The sequence below is a fragment of the Lemur catta genome, chromosome 1, assembly GCF_020740605.2.
Source record: "Lemur catta isolate mLemCat1 chromosome 1, mLemCat1.pri, whole genome shotgun sequence".
NCBI classification, from domain to species: domain Eukaryota; kingdom Metazoa; phylum Chordata; class Mammalia; order Primates; family Lemuridae; genus Lemur; species Lemur catta.
Window position 1 is genome coordinate 114,092,459 of NC_059128.1, and position 23,786 is coordinate 114,116,244.

Here is a 23,786-nt window from a genome sequence, read left to right on the forward strand (position 1 = left end):
TCCCACTATTGGGCCAGTACCCGTCAAATACTGTGTCTGGTACCCTGTCAATTACCAGCTTTACCACTCTGGCTACTGGGAAAAGCAACCCGTTTGCAGTGAGTCCTGAGTGAAACCCTGGCATTATTCCCTCTGTCCCTCATGGGTGGTTCTCTCTCAGCCTCTTGTTTCCTCACACGCGTGCACCGGGCAGGAGACACCCTGGTCAGATTTCTCAAGCTCTCTGATTTCTCTCTGCCTTGGTCTCAGAACCTTAGCTGTGTCTCCTCAGCTCAGGGATACTGCCTGCCTCAGTTACTTGTCCTGGCCCGTGGCCTGGCAACTCCACGCAACAAGCAGGGGTGGGGCGGTCATACAGCTCACTTGGACAGTGTGACGTCCAGTGTCTGAAAACCACTGTTACCTACATTTCCTCCAGTCTATTAGTTGTTCGAAGCACGAAGGCAATGCTTGGGTTTCCCTCTTGGCCGGAAATGAAGTCCCCTCCCTGTGGGAATGTGCTTGACAGTCCTCATCTGTGTCAGAGCTGTTCTCAGCCTGAGCCAGCACAGGCAGGTGCACTTCAGAGTAGGCAGCCCCTCACCTAACCTTGGCTTCAGTGAAAGTGGAGAAAATGATCCAAACGGGAGGACTTTTCATTAATCATGAGTTGTGAGTGAGGTTAACAGTCTTTTAACTTTGCCTGTTTGTTTCTGCACTATGATGACCGATCTTGTATCAAAAGCAATTATGTTTTGATAGGTCAGGGGTAATTAGAACTAATTCAATAACAAATTTATGAAAAACTAACGATTTGAGGAAAAAGGAACAAACAGTGGAAATGATTCTGCTTTATCACTTACTTGCTAGAAATTGTAGTAAGTTGTGTGGTTATTTGTGTGCAAGATTTAAGCATGTTCTTTTCACGAAAGGTTGTCGGGGCCAAGGTGGTAACCAACGCCCGCAGTCCTGGGGCTCGGTGCTATGGGTTTGTCACCATGTCCACATCTGATGAGGCTACCAAGTGCATCAGCCATCTGCACAGAACTGAGCTGCATGGAAGAATGATCTCCGTAGAGAAGGTGAGGCACTTGTTGCCTGTTGTAGCTCCAAATGAAGTGTACAAGTGAGGAGACCTGGTGCACAAATCATTTCTATCTGTATCATATTTTAGGCCAAAAATGAGCCTGCTGGGAAAAAGCTATCTGACAGAAAAGAATGTGAAGTGAAAAAGGAAAAATTATCCAGTGTTGACAGACATCATTCTGTGGAGATCAAAATTGAAAAGTAAAGTGTTTTTTCAAACCTTTCTCTTGGGATTCCTGGGAGGGGAGCAGGGGCCACCACAGCAAGCTTGTCAGTCTTCTCCTTTACAGAAACAGCCTCAGCAGCTTCTCATTTCAGTCTCAGCCGATTTTTGCATCTTGCTGTCACTTCAGTATTCAGCTTTCTGTTTAAAGATTCTTAATGAAGTAACCTATAACTTTAAAAAAATGGATACAGATGATACTTAGTAAGTATTTATGTATGAGCAACTTAGTGGCCTTTTGAAAAGAGTTATACATGTAAAATGAAATAATACTAATTTTACTTTTAATATTGTGGGCCCTTGCATGAATTACTTCCTCATCTACATTGATTTTCATGCTGTTCTTGCTTGGTAATCACAGTAACTGTAAAGAAAACCCCAGTTTTTCAAAGATAAGACATCATCCTAAGGAATGTAGCCTGATCTAATTTTGCAATGAATGACCTTGAGGTAGTAGTTAATGCTGTGTCTGACAGATGGCAAGTATTGCTGTGTTTACCGCAAAAATTAAAAATATCCTAGGCTACCCTCTGAGTTCACTATGGCACGCTGGGGTACCTTGGACTGTAGTTTGGGAACTATGGGTCTTAGATACTATTTTTCTAAAGGAAGTGATTTATGTCTTTAATTAAAATGGAAACAGGGACAGATTTTTCAAAGCAGTGTGGCTTATTTATATTTTTATCACATTTCTAGGCTTTGAAGAAGACATTTCTAGAATTTGGTAATGTGTCTGATAATGGCAATATCTCAGAAAGCTGAGTGTCTACATTAAGCTTATATTGTCAACGTGACTTCCACATTCACTTACACTCTACAGGTTGAACCCTTTGCGGAGAATCTGTCAGTTATCTGACAGTAATTTTATTGTGCTGCTCGTTTATTTAAAAAAAATTTTATAGACTAAATGTATGTGGACATCATACTCATAAGTTGAACTGGGTTTTTAAAGATATAATTACCAGTTTTTATCATGGCCAAATGGGACTTAATAGGCCCCTGAATAATAGGTGCCAGGTAAGCCTTCATGCACTTGGGAGTGAGATTCCTAATTTTATCAGCAACATCTTCAAAGAGATACATCTCATCAGCATTGCTAAACACATCAGTGTTGGTAGACTATGGGGAACTTTTGAGGTTCGTGGTATTCTTGGTGTCTTGGGGTGTGTTTCATCCATTGCCTTCTGTGTTTGTGGGAAAAGGTGGTAATAACTAGCTGACGTGTGCCAGGTGGCCCTGTGGGGCCAGTATTGTATTAGGTCATTAAATATGGAATGTCCGATTTCTGTAAGTGCTAAGTTTGACAGTTGATATCTCTGACATTTCACTTTGACACTTTGTTTTTCTAATTGTGAAGGTATATCCTCATTCTTTCAAACACAAGTTTTGGCATGTGATTATCTTTCAGATTTTTTTTTTTTTAGAGCAATTTTTGTGAAACCATGGATCAGTCAAAAATTTGTGTTATTTTTTAATAAGAGTTCCATCGTGGAACCAATGCAGTGCAGACAGCTCAAAGTATCAACAAAGTGTTTGGGGAGGATGTGGCTAATGAACACACAGTTCGTCAGTGGTTTGCCAAGATGTGTTCTGGTGATTTTAATCTTGAAGATGAGCCATGTGGGTGACAGACTAAGGTAGATAATGATCAGCTGAAAGTTGTAGTGGAAGCAAATCCATCTCAACCTATGTGTGAATTAGCAGCAAGGTTTGACGTTACTATTCCTATAATATTGGACCATTTGAAACAAATGGGCAAGGTAAAGAAGCGAGATAGATTGCTTCCACGTGAATTAAATGAGCATCAGAAGAGAAATCATCTCGAAGCTTGCCTTTCTTTGCTGTCACGACGTAAAGGTGAGCCATTTCTACACCATGTTGTTATGTATGGTGAAAATAGATTCTTTCTGACAATCGCAAGCCTTCAGCACAATAGTTGGATAAATATGAAGTGCTGAAACACAGACCAAAACCAAATATTCATCAGAAAAAGCTAATGGTGTGTGTTTGGCGGTCCAGCACTGGTGTTATCCACTACAGCTTCGTGAAACCTGGTCAGTCCATGACAGTGGATGTCTACTGCAACCAGTTGGACGAAATGATGAGGATGCTTGCGATTAAGCAGCTGAGATTGGTTGATAGAGACAGGCCAATCCTCTTGCAAGACAACGCTCAACCACACCTCACACAAAAAACGCTGCTCAAACTACAGCAGCTGGACTTGGAAACTCTGTCATCCACCGTATTCACCAGACCTTGCACCAACTGACTACCACTTCTTCCAGGCTTTGCACCACTTCTTGCAAGGAAAAGTACTCAATTCTCAACAAGCTGTGGAAAATTCCTTTCACAGTGTCATCGCTACTTACTTTTCAGGCTTCTTTGCTGCTGGCATAAACAACCTACCGTTACAATGGCAAAACTGTGTTTGATAATTTAGGTGCACACTTTGATCAATTGTACTGCTTGTTTGAGATATAATACACTAAACTTTTGATTTGAAATTGGACATTTCATATGTAATGACCTAATGCAGTCGTTGCCTGTGAGGCATGTGCTCTATGTAGGAGAGGAAACAGGCTCAGAGAGGGTGAGTGCCCAGCCCAAGGTCAAACTGCCCTCAAGTGGTTTGCCTGAAAGGTTGAGTATTTTCCCTATAAAACTGATAAATAATATTCCACACACAGGTGATGAAACAGATTTAGGTTCATTTTTTAAAGTGCTCTTAAATAGTTGGAGTGTTTCTCACATACGCCTGCATGCACACCAGTGCATCTCACATTTTGGAAAAACCTCCCCACCAGCCTCCAGTTTCATTATGCATATTTGTAGATTTAGCAGATAACTAAAGTGGGAATGGAGCCTGTATGTAAAGAGGACAGTTACCTCTGTGGCCTTCCAGTCGTCTTCCCCAGCTATTTGCTGTCGGGCTGATCTGTTCTGTGTGGATGTCTGAGTGTGTGCGAGTGAGGATCAGTGTGAGCCATTCCTGTTACAGAGTCTTGGGAACTGAAGTTTGATAACCATGTTTTTAAATAGAACCATAATTAAGAAGGAAGAAAAGATTGAGAAGGAGGAAGAAAAACGACTTGAAGACATTAAAAAGGAAGAAAAAGACCAAGATGAGCTGAAACCAGGACCTGCAAATCGGTCTAGAGTCACCAAATCAGGTGATGACAGTCTTCTAAGTGTTGGTGAATGGGGCAAATCCTGGCAAAGGTAGTGGGTAGGTAGAGTGTCAAAGAGGAAGTGAGTACAGTGAGCTTTCTTGTAACATGGCTGAGTTTTGCTGTTTATAGGTAGCTGTTGAAACGAGATGAAGTGGCTTGTAGCATCAGAAATCTCAAAGTACTCTGGACGGACTAGGTGCACTGTATGGGTATTGTTGGACTTTAGTGGCCTAGGTTTTTGCTTTTCCTGAATCTTTGGCAGATTGTAGTGGGATTTGCAAGAGGGAATTGGCCTGGTTCCTTAAAACAAATCTGATGCAATTCTACAGGTGTGCGATTGAGCTTTTCTTGCATTTACGTTAAAGCTATATGTAGTAAAACCTCCAAACATCTGTATCTGTTGAAGTGGTTGTATTTAGACTGTGTTGGACAATGCTACTTCTATTGTCATTTTATAAAAGTTTATTGTACTCTGTACCTTCGAATTTGTATGAGTTTCTCCAGTATATTGTGGCAGAAAGAAAAAACCAACTCCCTTACCTCCCCGCAAGGGGGAAAAAAAACCCAACCATCTGGAGCACTGAAATTTGGTACAGCACATTACAAGTTAGATCTTAAGTGCTTGGAGTAATTTACCAGTAATCTCATGAGGAACATGTTTTCAAAATGTTCCTCAAGTATTATAAATCTCCCCAAATAAGTCATTGTTCCAGTGGTTAGAGCTGGTTGTTGTGTCGTCGGAGAGAGAATTGATTTGGAAGCCTTTATTGCTATAGATGAATGAAGGGAAGCCCACCCGTCTGGCGAGGCACTCCCTCAGACGCAGCGGTGTCTGATTCAGAGCATGGGGACCCAGATTCTGCAGAGCTTTACAGAATGTACCGGAGGAATGAAATATAAATTGGTTCTCTTGGAGCTACCAGGATTTAGTGTGGGGGTGGCAGAATTCTGCAGGGTGGATGTGTTTCCATGCACGTTACAGCATGCACTCGGACTTTGGATTTAAGTTGCAGTATGGGAAAAAGTCTCAGCTACTTTTACTTCAGATATGTAAAGACCCATTGCGGGTGCACTAGCCACTTTGTACCTGTGTTAATTGTGTTGGTCACAATAGAGATAAGGATCAGAGGCTCCAAAGGCTAGTGTCAGTCACTTAACTGATGCCTTGTGTGCCCATCCCACGGTCCACCGGAGTGCCGATGGCTGTTGGGGTGTTAGCGTGTTTTGATAGATTGCTGTGTTTTTGTCCTGAAGGAAGCAGAGGAATGGAACGGACAGTGGTGATGGATAAATCAAAAGGAGAGCCAGTCATTAGCGTGAAAACCACAAGCAGGTCAAAAGAGAGAGTAAGTATTGCTTCTGCCACCTGTTGGCCAGCTGTTTTGATGGTGGTTTAATGACCACTTTGATTTGTATTATGAAAACAACTTTGTTTTGCCTTTAAGATCTTAAGAGTTCTTTGACGTACTCAGGAGGTATGTTGTTAATTGTTTAGGTTATGTATACAGACACAAAATTAAATTCTGAAACTTTTTGCAGAACAGTACTTACCAGTGTTTGCTTTCCTTAACATGATGACCTCTGGCTGGTTCTTGTCAGGTTATACCGTCGTCTGGACAGACACTTGATTGACACACAACACCTCACCCACTATCAGATAGAATGGGTCAGCCCCAGGCTTTTCTACCGGGTTTCCTCTTTGGTTGCTCTAATAGCAGTTTATTAATTATCTTTTCATTTGTTTTCTAGTCTTCTATTAAATTAACTAAAAGAAAAGTAGAGCCCAGCCTAAAATGAAGTATTTTTGATTTTATCAGATAAGGAACATCATTTCTTGAGTTGTACACGCAGCTGGATGACATACAGTGGCTTGTCATTTTGCATTTTGTACTCTGGAAAACAGAAAAAACTCTGCTTCCCAGCTGCAGGTTCTAACAAAGACTAGAGGAAACATTAGTGAGGAAATTCATCTAAGAACACTTTGTGTTGTTACGATGTAATTTTTTTAAAATGAACATTTGGATTCTATAAAGCAGCAATTCCTACTGCCATTTTTCATATGGGCTACATGAAAATCATAAAATACAAAGAAATCCAGAGTAGAAAACAAAAAAAATCTATAATCTTACCACCCAAATACCTCTGATCATTAAAAAAAAATCATAGTGATAATGCACATGTGATCAGAGCATTGAGTTAGCACAGAGAGATACAAGCAAGGTGGAAGGTGCTCTGCCTCTGCCTGGTCCCCTCAGCTTCCTGTCAAAGGACACTGCACATGTGTCACACACAAGGGCATGCTGTAGGACCACCAGCAAAGAATCGTGCTGGAACTTGTTGGTGTGCACCTTGCTTTTTGTGTATAGCATGCCTTGGAGAGCTTTATATACAGAGACATACAGTTCAGCCTTTTTCCTTTTTTTTTTCTTTTTAACTTTTTTATTTTGAAATAATTAAAGTGCTGTTCAGAAAAGTTACGGGCACACTTGGACTTACTGGGTATGTATCAGGTGCCAGGTCATCAGTAAGTGGCTAAGCTGGGAGTCCCTTTCAGGTACTCTTCCCTGCTGGGCTGCGTTGCGTGCCGTGGTACCTGAGGGTGTGTGTCCCCTCATCACTACAGACCAAACCATCTGCCCGTCCCATAGGCGAAGAGTGTTGGGGTGAGGTTTTGGGTGGCATATCCTTCCTTGTAACAAGGTCATCCTTTCTGTGTGTGTCTGCTCCCCACCTACCCCCTTTTGCAAACTGGTGTAACATTTGGTCTTAACCTCTGCTGTTCTTTTTATTGGGTTGCTTTGCCTTTTATTGCTCTTATTTTTTCCCCTGTGGGAGCTAATTAAGAAAATAAGCCTGAGGAGCTCTTTAAAAATGTCACCTCCCAAGTTTCTGCCCTGGAGAGTCTGAGTCTGGGCCAGCGGGAGGCCCTGGGCTCTGTGTAGTTTAACAGCTTTGTGGGAGAGTCTGGTGTGTGGCCAGTTTTGGTGAGGCCTTGGAGAGCCTCAGAAATGGGAGTTGGCCTTAAAATTCTGAGTCTTGTCCCGGAAATGGAATATCATGGAAGTTGGCCATAAGTGTTTTATACCTTATTAGGAGCACTGCTTCGCATTGAAGCATTTTGGCTTGTTCTATTTTAGGGCTGTCTGCCTGTGGCCTGAGCCAGCAGTTGAGAAGTGAAACATGTAGTCAGTCCTCCAGCTGTCCAAACAGCTGGCTTGACTGCTGTCCCCCACTGAACCAAGGGGCCGCCATGGCTTTTTTCGGTTGTCCCCCGTGGCTCTGAGAGGCCTAGTTTTGTTTTAGATTATATGAGTCATTGGCTCTGCTACAGTAGAAAAACAGGGCCTGTAGGTTTTCTGAGGTTTAGGCCAACCTTTTCTCTTCCGTTAATGCCCTTTGAAATTTGAAAGGAAGATTGTGGATTAAGCTGCAAAACTCCTACCTGGGGAGAAGCAGCCTGTGCTTGGGCCTCTGGTTTGGAAACCATACCTTCCATATAAACCACGTGGGACAGAAGAATACTAGGCTAATCCAGATATGCAAATTCAATTTCCATTGTATATTTGCTGCAATCATTTTTCTGATGTTAATAAACCAATTTTGGTAAACAGAGCTCCAAGAGTCAGGATCGCAAGTCGGAAAGCAAAGAGAAGAGAGACATCTTGTCGTTTGATAAAATCAAAGAACAGAGGGAGCGGGAGCGCCAGAGGCAGCGGGAACGAGAGATCCGAGAAACCGAGCGACGGCGGTGAGTGGGACTGAGTGGGACCGAGTGGGATTGTGGGCTGGTGACTTACTGGTGGGAGGGGGGAACTGTCTGCCTCCCCAGCTATACTGGAGCCAGGAGTGTGCGTGGCCTGAGAGCTGGCGCTTGGGCTGGCTGGTCTCCTTGTGTGTTTCACCCGAGTCTGAGAGGCAAGGCTCAGCATCTGTTCACACCCAGCCGGTGAGACCTAGTCGATGAGACCTGGCCCGTGGCACAGAAGTCACCAAGGGCCATTTTTGCCCAGCAGCCTTTTCCTCTGGCTGAAGTTGGAACTTGGCCACGTGGAAAGCTCACACACACGTGTGGCTTGAATGGAATGGGTCCCTGGTGTCAAGGACTCGGTCTTCCCCACTGAAACCTTCTGCATAAGTAAGGCCAAAAGCTGCAACTGGAGTTCAGTTGTCATTTTTTTTTTTTTCTTTTTTTTTTGAGACAGAGTGTCGCTTTGTTGCCCTGGCTACAGTGAGTGCCGTGGCGTCAGTCTAGCTCACAGCAACCTCAAACTCCTGGGCTTAAGCAATCCTACTGCCTCAGCCTCCCAAGTAGCTGGGACTACAGGCATGCGCCACCATGCCTGGCTAATTTTTTCTATATATATTTTAGTTGGCCAGCTAATTTCTTTCTATTTTTAGTAGAGACAGGGTCTCGCTCTTGCTCAGGCTGGTCTCGAACTCCTGACCTTGAACGATCCACCCGCCTCGGCCTCCCAGAGTGCTAGGATTACAGGTGTGAGCCACCGCGCCTGGCCCAGTTGTCATTTTATTGCAGCACCGGAATGGGGCAGTTTTGTCACAGGTGTTTTTTTAGTCACAGGAATGCTTCCTTGAAGTATCTGCATTGAGCAGTGTCTGCCTGTCCCAGCTGCGACAGCCATCCCGGCTCTTGCCCTCTGCTGCGGGGACAGTTTATTGACGTGAGGTTTTGAAGGAGGCTTTTCCCCTCCACTTTTATGTCCTGGCGTTTCGTGTTGGCTTGTCCGGAGTTCCCTTGTCACTTTTCCTCAAATGTTGTTCAGTAAAACAGAAGCTTTTACATCTTGATATTTGGAGACCTTTCCTGAGCTCAGATAGGTGACATGGAAACTTTCCCAGTTCGCTACATTTGCTTTTCTAAACTAATGTAATCGCCTTTCTGCAGATGTGGCTTTAGGACAGAAAAGCCCACTGAGCAGCTTTTTTCCTTGCAACTTGCTCCTCCTCGGTTCAGAGCCTCTCCAGGCACCGTCAGAGGGTGAGAGTGTGACCGGCGCTCTTCAGGCTCGGAGAGGGCATTCCAAGCGCCTGGTCAGTTCCCAGTATGCGGGAAAGTGAGACCTTGGCCCTAGCCATGTGCTCTGCCAGTAGACTGTGGGCCCCACCTGTCCATGCCTGGTGCCTGTCCCCACACCTTCCCAGGCGCTGTTCAAAAGGCACTGTCATTGAAAAATACAGCCTTTTTTGAGGGAAGATGTGAAAGTAAGACAGACTCATGGTACGCATTAGCCTGTAGTAAGAAATCAGAAACATTTTTCGCCCCTTGGTAGGCTGCAGTGGTTGTTTCTCCAGGGTTTTCCTGTGCACAGCACCTTTGTGGTAGCAATTATCAAGTACCTGCAGTACACCTTTCCCTTTAAAGCCACAATTTCCAAAACTCATAAATGGTATTAAGTGAGTCCTGCACCAGCCTCGTTTTGTGCTCTTTGAGCCGAGCTCTGCTGTCTCTGGCCAGTGTCGGCCCTGGCGGCAGCTTGGACCGGGGCCTGTCTTGTTGAAAAAAGGCAGAGTTAGGCGGCTTCGGGCAGCTCCGTGAGAGCCGGTCCCCGGGTACCCTGACCTGGTGGCCACTGGGCCGTGAGCCTCCGTGGTGCTGGAAGTTCAGGGTGGCCTCGCCCTGTCGCCGCAGGGAGCGGGAGCAGCGGGAGCGGGAGCAGCGCCTTGAGGCCTTCCACGAGAGAAAAGAGAAGGTGCGCCTGCAGCGCGAGCGCCTGCAGCTGGAGTGCCAGCGGCAGCGGCTAGAGCGAGAGCGCATGGAGCGGGAGCGGCTGGAGCGTGAGCGCATGCGAGTGGAGCGCGAGCGCAGGAAGGAGCAGGAGCGCATCCACCGCGAGCGCGAGGAGCTGCGGCGCCAGCAGGAGCAGCTGCGCTATGAGCAGGAGCGGCGGCCCGTGGTACGGCGGCCCTACGACCTGGACCGGTGAGAGCCTGAGGCCTGCGTGGAGGCGGCAGCTTCCCTGCCTGTCTCCGGGGCTGGAGAGTTAGATTTAAAGTGGAGGCCGGCCCTTTTTTTTTTTTTTGGTCCCAGCTTAGTTGTTTTTCCGGGAATCTTGTTGGTTGCCACTTGCTGAAGGATGTGTGATGCTTTTCCTCCTAGGTTCCCCATGGAGCATAACTGTCCTCTTTTTGTGTTATGAGACAGCCAGACATCCATTAGGCCCAAGTTGGCCGGGCCTTGTCTGTCAGTCTAGTGTGTCCTTGTAGACGAGAGGCAGAGCAGGTGTTGTAGAAAAGGAAATTGCCTTCTGGTTTGGAAAGTAGGTTTATTGGTCTCTAGCTTCTCCGAATGGGTTAATTGACAGTCACCCATCACCCCACTCCCCGTGAGCCTAGTTTTCTGGTAAAAATCAGGAAGAAGATAATTGGATGCCGTCCTGAGCTGCATGTAGTTCACTATCATCCGATCTAATTCCCTTTGCTTCTGCAGAAAACTCAGAGGGAGGTTCAGGTTCTCATAGATGACAGGGAAGGTAAAAATGTGGCAACTCGAATTCCATTCCAGAAGAATCAAATATTTCATTTCACTTGAATTTGAGCTCACGGGGGGATCAAGGTATTAACAGCCTTGCGAGACAATTAGCTCACAGCAGTGCTTTCTTCAGGATTGTCAGATGAGAACACCAGCGTGCCTCTTGGCAGTTTGGGGGATTTTAATTTATCAAATCAAAGTGATAATGATTGAATGTTTAGAGATTAGCCCTGCAGGACATTTTAATGATGCTGGGTCTAGGAGAGAGCTCCCCTCCCCACCTCCACCCCTTTGCTTTTTCCTCTTTCTCTGTCATAAATGAAATTTGCATTCTTTTTAAAATAAAAAACAACAGGCGAGATGATGCCTATTGGCCGGAGAGAAAACGTGTGGTGATGGAGGACAGATACCGCGTCGACTTCCCACGGCCGGATCACCGCTTCCACGACTTCCACCATCGTGAGCGGGGCCAGTACCAGGACCATGCCATCGACAGGTTAGCCACCCGTCTCTCCTGCAGCTGGGCAGAGACAGCAGGCCCTGGGACGTCGAGCTGTTCAGGTTCTCAGCCAGGTTTAGGGATAGGGCTTCATCTGTTCTCTGAAGTCTCACTGACTTATGACATCCACAGTGCATGACTTTGACCCGCAGAACTTGAGCAAGTTGTTGTTGTAACTGGTGGTCACTTACAGCATCCTCAGCTTGCCGAGCAGGAAGGCACCTCCCAGCTCCTTTCACCCGCTGTCATCCTTCCATGGGTAGGCCAGGTGTGGCCCCAGGCGGTGAGCTGTGCCTAAGAGAATGTGGGACAGGCCCAAGCCCAGGCACCCCACACTGAGCTCTCCTGTGGGCTGGCGGGGTTTTCCAGCGTGGCTTAGCTCTGGGTTTCAGTTTCCTGGCAGTCTTTCCACAACTGCTCCCCTTCTTCCCCTCCCTCCTTCTGCCCCCCAAGCCAGGAAGGGCTTGGAAGAGGGCCTGGCCCAGCTTCCTTGTATATAGCAGAGGAAGCAGGTTTAGGAAAGAGGTATGACCTGCCTAGGCCAGCTGGGGCTCCGGGGCTCACACCTGGGCTTCGTGAACCAGCAGAGGCTCCTGTGCCAGTAAACTGCAAAGAGAATCGACTGGAGAATGTGCAGGGTTTCTCATTTGGCTTTGCTTTTTGAGGGTCTAGGTGAGTTTTTAGCCAGTGTCTACCTGCCCTTTTTTTTTTTTTCCTTCCAGTGCCTTTTAAAATTAGGACTATATCTAGATTATTAAAGAGGCAGTTTTCCAGTTGAAGAATCCTATCTGTGGGTTTCTCAGTGTGCTCCCCTGGGCTGCATATTCTTGAGCCGTTTTGCCGCTCATTAGCTCCTCCATGAGGGGTGCTGGAGTGGGAGGACTGCAGGGCAGGCTGAAGAGCCACTGGTGTAATCTCGCCTGGCATTGGGGTGAGATTCGGTGAGTCACCTGTGTTGGGTCAGATGGAGGTTAGGGATCACGGAGGCTTCCCCTTGTTCATTGCCCTGACTTTGGTAACTGGGCTGCACATAAATTAGATGTTGACTTCCTGGCGTGGGTATTTATTTCTGAGACCTCTCTGAGGAATTTTAGTTCAATAACATCTTTATTCCCTCCTCCTTGGGGTCCCACTTCATTCCTGGCCCCAGGGAAAAGCCTTTCAATTGGAGCTAGCTCTTCTTTTTCTCCCCAGGCCAGTGAGTTTTAGTTCTTAAGTGGTGGAATAGAGGAAGTGTCCCAGTTGTGAAGCTGTTGTATGGCCTGCGGAAATGCGTGGTGCCACCAGCTCTTTGAATGAGATACTTTCCTTTTGCAGGAGGGAAGGTTCAAGGCCAGTGGTGGAAGAGAGGGACGGGCAGGTGAGTACAGCCCAGACGCCCAGCCTGGGGCTAACCCTCTGCAGTTGGCTTCTGTGCCAGAGAGGGGACAGCTCAGTCACATTGTGGGTGGAAGTGTCAGTTGCCAGTGATTGGAAGTGCAAATTTCTGATTGTTTTCTAATTTAGTGATTCTGTGTAGTTTTCAAATATGTGGGGCTTGTTCTTGCTTAGTTTTATCCAGTAGAAACTGCAAGCATCTCTTGATTGTCCACTTGCTTAGAGAGCCTTCGAGTCCTGGCACTGTGGGGTACCCCAGAATACCCAAATGGTAGTGTAGGTAATCGTCATTTTGCCCACATTTGCCAAGGCCTGAGGCATTGTCCCTCGGTTTCAAGTACTATGCTGGGGACTGGCAGCTGAAGACCACGAGGTGGTCCCCAAGTATCTGTGGTGATATAGTGGTTCCTGTGCCAGGTGAACAGGGTGTGAGCTCAGACAGGAGCCAGCATGGTTGAGAGATAGGAGACAGGCGTCAGAATATTGGCTTTTAGTCCATGTGCGGTGGCTCACGCCTATAATCCCAGCACTTTCGGAGGCTCAGGTGGGAGGAGGATCACTTGAGGCCAGGAGTTTAAGGTGAGCCTGGGCAACATAGTGAGACCCCATCTCTAAAAAAAAAAAAAAAAATTAACCAGGTGTAGTGGTGCATGCCTGTAGTCAGTCCCAGCTCCTCAGGAGGCTGAGGCCAGGAGTTTGAGCTGCAGTGAGCTATGATCACACCACTGCACTCTAGCCTGGGCAACAGAGCAAGACCCTGTCTCTTAAAAAAAAAAAAAGAAGAAGAAGAAGAAGAAGAGTAGTGGCTTTTAACAAGAGGGCTGTTAGAGAATATGAGAACATTCTCAGTCCTGAGGTCTGCTGGGTCCTGGGTGTGGGCTTGGTTGCCCAGGGATACTGGAAGGCTGGTGTCAGAGGGGCCTGGCCCACCCAAGGGGCACCAGAAAGGAGGCATCCCGACTCTCAGGCAGGACGGGGCTAAGTGGCTCTTCCCAGTGAACCTTCAGCAGTGCCAGTGAAGGCCATAAAGCACAGGGCTCTCCACGCTCGTGGGGCAGGAGAGTGATGCTGCAGCACCAGCTTAGGTGAGTCAGTGATGGAGCTGGTGTGTGGGAGAAAGGGAATGTGGAGGCAGGGGACCCCTGGAAGCAGAGTGTCAGCAGAGTAGCACTCAGCTGGGGTCGGGGCAGGCCTCTCAGCCACCCCCATTGCTGCCTGGGTCTGTGGTGAACAGGCCTCCTGGAGGTGGGTGTCGTCTAGGAGCAACGTGGTCAGAGTGTCACTTTGTACTCTTGTGCCCTCTAGCACTACTCAGACGACCGCCATGGCCACGGAGGACCCCCAGAGCGGCACGGCCGGGACTCCCGCGATGGCTGGGGGGGCTATGGTTCTGACAAGAGGCTGAGTGAAGGCCGGGGGCTGCCTCCTCCCCCCAGGTTAGTGCATGGGGCCGTCTGTCCTTGCCTGGTTCAGCTGTTGGGAGCCTTAGCACAGGCTACTCAGGAGGGGCCTTGCCATTGGAAACCCCTGACTCAGGAAGGCCATGTTCTCACAAGGAAAGACAGGGAGCGGGCTCTTGGGGATGGGGCCACACTGGGTGACCTGGACGGCCCCACAGTGGGGTGGGGGTCCTCACTTGCTGGAGGGGACAGTCCTGAAGCTCTTAGTTGCACTCCTGTGGTGGGTGGTAGAGAAGCTTTGCTGCCACCACATCGTCTGTTTTGGCGTTTCTGCGGGTCCTTTTCTTCTGACCCCTGCTTGGTTTGGGCTGGGGATTCTCAACCCTGGCCCCCCCGTTAGAATGAATCACTTGGGACCCTCACCCTGGGGCAGCTGGGTGGGATCTTTGTGGGTGGAACTTGGATGGCGGGTTTGTTAGGCCCCTTTCCCCCAGGGACTCCCACATGCTGTCAGTGTTGGGGACACTGGGCCAGGTCCTTCCCAGGATGTCCAAGACCACCTTCCTGCCAACGCTGTGGCTGATGGGCAGCCCTTTGGAGTTGACCCAGGGCTTATCGGGGGGCTCCGGGTGCCTCTCTGTGGTTTCTTTGGTCAGCTGCAGTGGCCTCTGCACAGCTGTGCTCCCTTCCCGGCCAGCCCATCTCCTCTCTGCTGTCTGGGCTGGCTGCACGGTGGCTGGGGGCAAAACCATCCCCTGGCTGCTGCCCTTGCCATGCCTGCTCCTTTCCTCTGCGTGACTGGTGTCCTGTCCTGTGTCTCCAAGCACAACCTCTGTGCTGATGGGACAAGGCTCTTGGCGCATAGCCCCTTTCAGGGGCTGCCTCTGTCTGGCCCCTACTCAGCACAGTGGGGTGGCTTTTGGCTTCTCTGGTGCCATCCCTCCCTCCAGCTGATAGGTACTTCCACCTTTGCTGGGGACTTTCACCTGGAGCCGTGCTGGGCAAGACACCAGGAATTTGTATCATATATGTGGCACAGACGGTGGGCACAGTCTGATCAGTTACTGTAAAGTGTTCTCTCCCAAGCGACCTGCTTAACACCAGGTCCTGTAATACCGTGCAGTCCATTTTGCTGTAAATACTTGTGGGAAACACAAATGGGAGAACTCACCCTCGAAACAAGAGGTGGCAGTGAGCAGTGGCCTTATGCCTTTGGGTCTCCTGGGGGCAGACAGCTACACACATTTGCTTTCCACTTTTTTGGGGGGGGACAACGTTACATTTGCTTTGCGGGTGGGTACTAGGGGCTCTGGTGGGTTCCCAGTCCCTGTGGGGCCTCTGAACCGGGTGGGCCCGTCTTCCACCATGCCCAGTGCTCCACACCGGGGGCCCACTGGTGCCAGGATGTTGGAACCTCATTGGGATTTTAATCTCCCAGAGTTTCTGTCTGAAACTTTTTTTAAATAGCTCCGTTAAAGTGTAATTCACATGCCATTACAATTTACCCATCTGAAGTGTGAGTCTATGGCTTTGAGTATATACACAGAGCTAGGCGGCCATCACCACAGTCAATTTTGGCACATTTTTCATCACCCCCAAAAAGAAACCCTGCACCTCTTAGCAGCCATCCCTCCGTCCCCCAGCTCCTAGCAGCCATAAATCCACTTTTCTGTATCTGGATTTGCCTGTTGTGGACGTTTCCTATAAATGGAATTACACTGTGTGGCCTGTCGTATCTGGCCACTTTTCACTTTCCAGGGTTTGTCCTTGTTGCCCCCTGTGTCTAGAGCTTCATTCTTTCAAGTCTGAACATCCCACTGTGTGGCTGAACCGTGTTCTGTGTATCCACTTATCAGTCAGTGGACGTTTGGGTCCTTTCCACCTTTTAGCTGTTAGGAATCACGCCGCTAGGAACATTCATGTACAGATTTCTTTGGACATGTTTCATTCTCTCGGGTAGACAGCTAGGAGCAGGATTGCTGGGATCGGATGGTAATTCTGTGCTTGCCTTTTTGAGGAACCGCCCTGCGGTTTTCCACAGTCCCTGCATCGTTGCACATTCCCACTAGCAGCATACGGGGGCTCTGATTTCTCCACATCCTCGCCAACGCTTGTCATCGCCTGTCTTTTTGATTCTGGTGTCTAGCGGAGGTGAAGTGGCATCTCGTGGTTTTGATTGGCACTTCCTTGGTGGTGCCTTTTCTGTGCTTCCCGGCTGTGAGGTATCTTTGGGGTTGTATTTAATGTATCTTTGAGGAAACGTCACTTGGACCATCTGCCCGTTTCCCTCTGATGCCGTCGAGGCAGGGCACGTAACGACGTGGCCTGACTCTGGAGGCACATCTGGATGGCTGTGTCTGCTTTTTCTTTTGGCTCAGGGGTGGCCGGGACTGGGGAGAGCACAGCCAGAGGCTGGAAGAGCATCCGGCACGTGCCTGGCAGGGCGCCATGGATGCAGGCTTGGCAGGCCGGGAGCACACAAGGTGGCAAGGTATGGGGCTGGCTCCTGACCCTTGACCCCAGGGATGGAGGGTGGCCGTGGTCCCAGGACTCTTCAGACAGGGCCCATGCCCCCCCAGTGTTTCCAGAGGCTTCCCCAAGGAGGGGTATTTGCAGACTTTCTTCTCTTGCAGGTGGTGAGAGAGGGCTGTCGGGGCCCTCGGGACCAGGGCACATGGCCGGCCGGGGCGACGTGGCGGGGTAAGGAGTATTGTCCGAGGATGGCGTTGGTTTGCTCCTGCTCTCACTTCCTCCCCTTCTTTGCATGTTTGATCAACTTGCTGGGTTGAATGTTTTGAAAACAAACCAAAAAGCAGTTCTTTGCAATTTATGCAAATAACACTCTTCAGTTACATGGAATACAGTGTATGGTTATGATTTTCTCAACTGGAAAAAAAAAAAACCAAGCGCGCTCTAAAGGCTTCACAGCCATGTTTCGGTGGAAATGTAGAGCATTTCGAGGGGGCAGACGTCTGACTTTGTTCCTAGGCGAGGCGGCTTTGCACAAGGTGGACATTCCCAGGGCGATGTGGTGCCGGGTGGCGGACTGGAAGATGGCGGAGTGGCCAGCCAGGACCGGGACAGCAGAGTCCCGCACCCACACCCACACCCGTACCCCCACTTCACCCGCCGCTACTAGGTCCCGCTCCCTGCGAGTTTTCAGGTAGGCAGATGCACTGTTGAATCTCTTAGCCAGCGTTCCCTGAACTGTGGACTCTTTTAAAACACAAGCAAATTCTGCCACCGTGTTGTAGCGCGATACAATGTGAACTCACTTTTTTTTTTAAATAAATGGTGTTCTTGTTCTGCCATTTTTAAGACAAGGTTTCTGTTAACAAGGCATTCCATTTTCCATTAATAAAGTTTACAATTCGCATCCTTGTGTGTGCGTGTGTGTTGCGTGTGCGTGTGTGTGCATGAGCATCGAGGTGACCGCAGGGCACAGGACAGGACTGACCTTTGGTGCTGTGGTGTGTGTCGTGGCGGCTGCTCCTCTGCAGGTACTGTGCAGTCTTCACCTGCATCAGCTTTCGCTGAGTTCTCATAACCGCATTGTGACGGGGTGCTCATAATCCCCATCTTACAGATGAGGGAACTGAGGCTTGGGAATCGGATTGTTAGTCCAGGGTCATGGTGCTGGAACCGGGCAGAGGTGAGGTCGGGGCTAGGATCCTTCATGGTGGGGGCTGTGCATCGTGGGGCCTGCAGACCAGCCCCTTCACCTCCGTGCCTGTCTGTTCCTCTGCAGCATGGGTGGGGAGGGGTGTCAGGTAGTGATTGGCACCGGGCGAACCCTCCCACGGCTACCATGGAACCTGGGGAGCATGAGCAGTGCCGGTGTGTGATGTACAGTTCTAGCTGAGGGTGGGCCCCGCTGTCCTCTGGCTCCTGACTATGTTGTGCTCCAACCTGCCCTTGGCAGCCAGGCAGGAAGGGGGGGCACCCTGGCCTGGCACTGGCCCGGTGGTGCCAGATCTGTCCATTTTCCTAGAAATGCAGATTTATCTGTGACGTGTCATTTGTGAGTGTAATTCCAGTGTTTCACCTTAAGGACTGCCAGACCAGGTGCTGCACTGGCCGTGTCGTGGCCCCTCCCTTCCAGGGTTCTACGGTGGGCTGCCCACAGCCACTCCGAGGCCCAGCTTTCCTCTCCAGGACTGATGCTGGCAGGGTGCGGCTGCAGGTGTGTGGGGGCAGAAAAAAGGCCAAACCACCTCCTTGGGGAAATGGGGTTGGCCTGGTGCCCTCTGGCTGGAGGTGGGCAGATCCCAATGGAGCCTGTGGAATGGTGAGAGTTAACCCGCAGTGCCGCCTGCTGGGAGCCTCTCTTCCACCCCTGCATATCTAGGGCAGCCACCCCACAGTCCCCTCCAACAATTGCCAATTCTTCTGAAGTCCCCCGTGTTCCCGCTGCGGCGTTTAGTTTTAAAAGAGCAATCTGAAAATTCTGCCCAGCTTGCCGCGGAAACCAGAGCATTAAAGGAAGGTTGGCTCTAGCCCTGAGCATCCTGAGTGAATAGATTTCTAAGGAGCTTCCCCCATAGCAGTGGCTTTTAGAGTCATTTTCTAACAACAGGTTGACAGGATGCCGTCTCCGTCCTGCACATGGGGGCCTGTGTGGCATGTGGCCTGCACGGAGTCCCAGTCTGTCCCCTCCGCAAACCCAAGTCTAGAAATCGGGTCAGGCAGCCGGGCGCGGTGGCTCACGCCTGTAATCCTAGCACTCTGGGAGGCCGAGGCGGGAGGATCGCTCAAGGTCAGGAGTTCGAGAGCAGCCTGAGCAAGAGCGAGACCCCGTCTCTACTAAAAAAAATAGAAATTATCTGGACAACTAAAAATATATAGAAAAAATTAGCCGGGCATGGTAGTGCATGCCTGTAGTCCCAGCTACTCGGGAGGCTGAGGCAGTAGGATCGCTTGAGCCCAGGAGTTTGAGGTTGCTGTGAGCTAGGCTGACGCTACGGCACCCTAGCCGGGGCAACAGAGTGAGACTCTGTCTCAAAAAAAAAAAAAAAGAAATTGGGTCAGGGACATCCCTGTTGGGCAACAAAAGCCAGGCAAGGCCTGTGTTGAAAGGAGGCAGCCTGGGTTGTTTGTGTGACCTATTTTCAGAGCTGGTGGCAGCCTGAAGGATAAAGTCAGGGTTCTCAACTGGGTGTCACCGCCAGCCCACCCCTAGGGAGCCAGTCCCACTGGTCATCCCATGGGGGCAGAAAAACCCCTTTCTAATTAGCTGGGCCAAGATCTGGCTTTTTTTTACATAGAAACACAAAATACTTGTAAGGACTTTGCAAGGACTGCTGTCACAGAGTGCCACAAACTGGCTGCAGAAGCTTGTTGAGTCACAGTTCTGGAGGCCAGAAGTCCAAGATCAAGGTGTGAGCAGGGCTGGTTCTTCCTGGGGCCATGAGAGAGGGTCTGTCCCAGGCCTGCCCCGCCGCTTCCGGTGGTGACTGCACCCTTGGCATCTTGGCTTGTAGAAGCATCAGCCCAACCTCTGCCTCCATCTTCATGTGGCCTCCTCTCTGTGTCCATGCTTGGGTCCAGAGTTCCTTTTTGTATTAAGACGCCAGTTGTAACTAGCTTAGGGGCCCACCCCACTCCAGTGCGATCTCATGTTAACTAATTCCGTCTGCAATAACGCTGTTTCCAAGTGCAATCGCCTTCTGAGGTTCCTGGGGGCCTAGGATGGGAATGGGAATTTGGTGGGGGCAGCTCCACCCATCACAGGACCCTTTGGGGTTTTTTTTTGTTTGTTTGTTTTGTTTTGTTTTGTTTTGAGACAGAGTCTCGCTCTGTTGCCCCGGCTAGAGTGAGTGCCGTGGCATCAGCCTAGCTCACAGCAACCTCAAACTCCTGGGCTTAAGCGATCCTCCTGCCTCAGCCTCCTGAGTAGCTGGGACTACAGGCATGCGCCATCATGCCCAGCTAATTTTTTCTATGTATGTTTTTAGTTGGCCAGATAATTTCTTTCTTTTTTTTTAGTAGAGACGGGGTCTCGCTCTTGCTCAGGCTGGTCTCAAACTCCTGACCTCGAGTGATCCTCCTGCCTCAGCCTCCCAAAGTGCTAGGATTACAGGCGTGAGCCACCGTGCCTGGCTGACCCTTTGATTTTGATACACATGGATTTTTCCAGGAATGCAGCTTCTGGGTGAATTGAGGGAAAATTATTCAGAACCTTATCAAGAGTTATTCACCATTTCTGGGAACACAGGTGCTTGGGGTGCTGGGAACTTAATACCTCCCTGCCGCATCTGACCGCGAGCGTAGCTGTCTGCATAGATGCGTACATCTAAGTACTTCGTCATGTTTCCTGCTGTGCTCTTGTGTAACCGGGGCTTGTGCCCAGTTATTTAATAGGATAAATTACAGGCACTGTTTATCAGATGTTATTTTCCTTTTACATTTTCTGTTTGTATCCAATAGAGTATCATTAGTTTGGAGTTCTTTTGTTTTTTGAGACAGAGTCTGTTGCCCAGGCTGGAGTGCAGTGGCATCATAGCTCACAGCAACCTCTAACTCCTAGCCTCAAGTGATCCTCACACCTCAGCCTCCCAAGTAGCTGGGACAACAGGTGTGAGCTACAACACCTGGCTAATTGTTCTGTTTTCTATAGAGACAGGGGTCTCACTATGTTTCCCAGTCTGGTCTCGAGCTCCTGGCCTCAAGTGATCCTCCTGCCTTGGCCTCCCAGAGTGGTGGGATTACAGGCGTGAGCCATTGGACCTGGCGCTGGAGTTATTTTTTTGAGTGTAAGTCAGCTAATGTATCAGCTCTGATATTTAATTTAAGAGAGAAAAGGGGGGTTGAACTACATATTTGTTACGGAAAGGGGTTGCCGATGGACTCTTGGGAGGTTCCACGCTTGGGCTGTTGGGAATCGCACTGCTGTGACTGTTTGTGGACGGACGTGTATCGTTGGGACACCTATTTTTCATTCTCTCGTGTACGTTCCTACAAGTGGAATTGCTGGGTCATGTGGCAACTCCGTGTTCCCCTTTGGAAGGAGTCGCCACACTGCACAGCGGCTGCACCATTTACATTCCCACCAGCCATGTGCGAAGGTTCTAATGTCTCCACGTTCCCCCCCACCATGCGTCTTATTTTCTGGGTTTCTGACAGCAGCCATCCCCATGGGTGTGAAGTGGCACAGACGAGCAAACTGTGGCCTGTCTACGCAGTGGAATGTCATTCCACCTCGCGTGGAAGGACCTTGAGGACACGATGCTCGGTGAAATAAACCAGACACAAAACACAAACCCTGTGTGACTCCGCTCACCAGGAGGTCCCTGGAGGCATCAGATCCACAAGACAGGAAGTAGGATGGTGGGTGCCAGGGGTGGGGGAGGGGGAGGGGAGTGAGTTTCACGGGGACAGAACTTCAGTTTGGGAAGATGAGAAAGTTCTGGAGGTGGAGAGTGGTAATGGTTGCACAGCAATGTGCATACACTTAATGCCGCTGAATTTTATGGACTTAAAAATTGTTAAAATGGTAAATTTTGTCTTATGTGTATTTTGCCACCATTCGTAAGAAATCTTTCAAGCAGGGGGCTGTCTGGCATCACGTCACGGGAGGGAGAGTCCCTGGGGTAGCAGCTGAGCCAGCCTTCCCTCTGTCATGTGCCCACAGGCAGTTAATAACTACCCTCCGCTTTGGCTGCCTTCACCGGAAGAGAATAAAGAGAATAATGGTACGTACCATATGGGATCTTTACGGAGATTAGTTAATCCACGCAGAAAGCTTAGAACTGTGCCTGCCATACAGTAAGGGCTTAATAAATGTTGACAGGCCCCGAGGAGCCCTCCAGGAACAGGGCCTCGGGTGCTCCCCGTTCTGGGGGCCCTGCCAAATGCATTGGGCCTGGAGGAGGGGGCCTGGGGGAAGGAAATGATTGGCTGCAACAATACAGAAAGGAAAGTGCAAAAAATCAGAATGAAGACCTTATTAAATGTCTCCGCATCTACAAAAATGTGTCAGCTTCACCAGTTGCCAAATTCTGTATTCATAAAGATTTCATTACATTTCAAAACAGCTCCTAGGTTAAATTTTCTCACTCGCAAAGAACTCCCAAGCCCGCACGATGATTGCCAGCCTAAATTACACGCGTTCTTCCTAGTCAAATAATTTCAAAGGCAGAGTTACAAACGGGCCTTTTGATTAACTGAAAACTACAGCCACAAAGTAGTGGTGGAGTGGGTTTGCTGGAGGGGGAGGGCCTGGGGAGAGGGAAGAAGCGGCTACCTTGGTGGGAGGGCAGTGCCGAATCAGGGTGTAGCCCTGGGCTGTCACCTGCTGAGTGGGGTCAAATCTCATCTCTTTAACCACTTCTGTGTCAGCTGTGAGCACTTGAGGAAGCGACTTGGGGCAAGTTTTCTCATTTCTCAGATGGAGATGATACCCCCAATCCCAGGCCCGTGGGAGGATTTCAGGGGTGACCATATCAAGTCTAGCCTTGTGTGCAGGGAGGCTTGTTGGCACCCGGTGCTGTTTCCTCCTAGGAGCCCCATTTTTGCCCCCTCTGTCCTCAAAATGCTATCCTCACCTGAAAACTTGGGAGTTTCACAGAATACTTGCAGGACCATTGGGTATATGTGTCTCCTAGGCCTCTTGGAACAAATTTAACACACACCGCGTGGTTTAAGACGGCACACATCTGACACAGGGTAACGTCAAGGTGTGGCAGGGCTGGTCCCTCCTGGGGGCTCCAGGGGAGAACCCGCCTCCCGCCTTTCCCAGCATCCCTCAGCTTGGGGCCCTTCCTCCCCCTCCAGAGCCAGCAGCGCAGCAACTTTCTGACCCTTTCCCCAAGTTACCTCCCTGTGACCGCGGTTTGGAAAGGTTCTCCAGTTTTGAGGGTTCCTGTGATTAGCTCGGACGCACCTAGGGAGTCCAGGCGTCTCTCCCCTGCTCGAGGTCCTCAACCTTAATCACATCTGCAAGGTCCCTTTGCTGTGGGACCTAACCTCCTCACAGGTCCCAGGGATTAGGCTGTGGCTGTCTTTAGGAGGGGGCATTATTTGCTTATCACACTGGGGTGTGACACAGTCCGCTTTGGGACGTGCCAGATGTGAGTACTAGTCAAGGAAGTTAGACATCTCCAATCCCTGTGGCCAGCAGTGGGTTTATACGAGGACATACACAGATGTCTCACAGCACCCCCAAACCCACACGTACCCAATTACAGCTTCTCTGGAAACCAGAGCCTATTACTGAGAAAAGTCAAGCACAGTTCAGGGCCCTCGAGAGACTGAGACTCACCCACAGAGCTTGGCCTCAATCCCAAGGTCCCTACTCTCAGCCACCCCAGGACGCAGGGGGCCACACATTGAGGTCACATGGTGCTAAAGGGATCGGTGTTTTGGAAACCAACGAGCAAGCCTTGTCCGTTACCGTGTAGATTATTTTGCACGCGCACCTAACCTTTAGAGTCGACTAAGGATAACTCTGTATGTCCGTCGATGCTGTCACAGGACAGACCAATACTGGGCTGGAAACTGCGCCCAAATCATTCCCCCGAATGCCAATGCCTGTCTCCGTGCTATCTCAAATCCACATGAAACGCAG

At 49.4% G+C, this 23,786-nt stretch overlaps 1 protein-coding gene across 2 annotated transcripts in view; it reads left to right on the forward strand.

The window, feature by feature from the left end:
- Positions 1-17,597, forward strand: part of SAFB2 (scaffold attachment factor B2) — a 30,728-nt gene extending 13,131 nt beyond the window's left edge. Inside the window, exons 10-21 of one of the 2 annotated variants that reach the window (XM_045549086.1) lie at positions 912-1,061; positions 1,154-1,266; positions 4,328-4,458; positions 5,713-5,804; positions 8,070-8,206; positions 10,106-10,396; positions 11,301-11,441; positions 12,762-12,804; positions 14,127-14,257; positions 16,600-16,712; positions 16,855-16,921; positions 17,210-17,597. In XM_045549086.1, the coding sequence (XP_045405042.1) occupies positions 912-1,061; positions 1,154-1,266; positions 4,328-4,458; positions 5,713-5,804; positions 8,070-8,206; positions 10,106-10,396; positions 11,301-11,441; positions 12,762-12,804; positions 14,127-14,257; positions 16,600-16,712; positions 16,855-16,921; positions 17,210-17,360 (1,560 nt within the window). In that variant the 3' untranslated portion in view covers positions 17,361-17,597. Of the gene's footprint in view, positions 1-911; positions 1,062-1,153; positions 1,267-4,327; positions 4,459-5,712; positions 5,805-8,069; positions 8,207-10,105; positions 10,397-11,300; positions 11,442-12,761; positions 12,805-14,126; positions 14,258-16,599; positions 16,713-16,854; positions 16,922-17,209 lie in introns of those variants that run through there. The other variant, XM_045549091.1, reaches the window with a different exon arrangement.
- Positions 17,598-23,786: the final 6,189 nt, after the last annotated feature.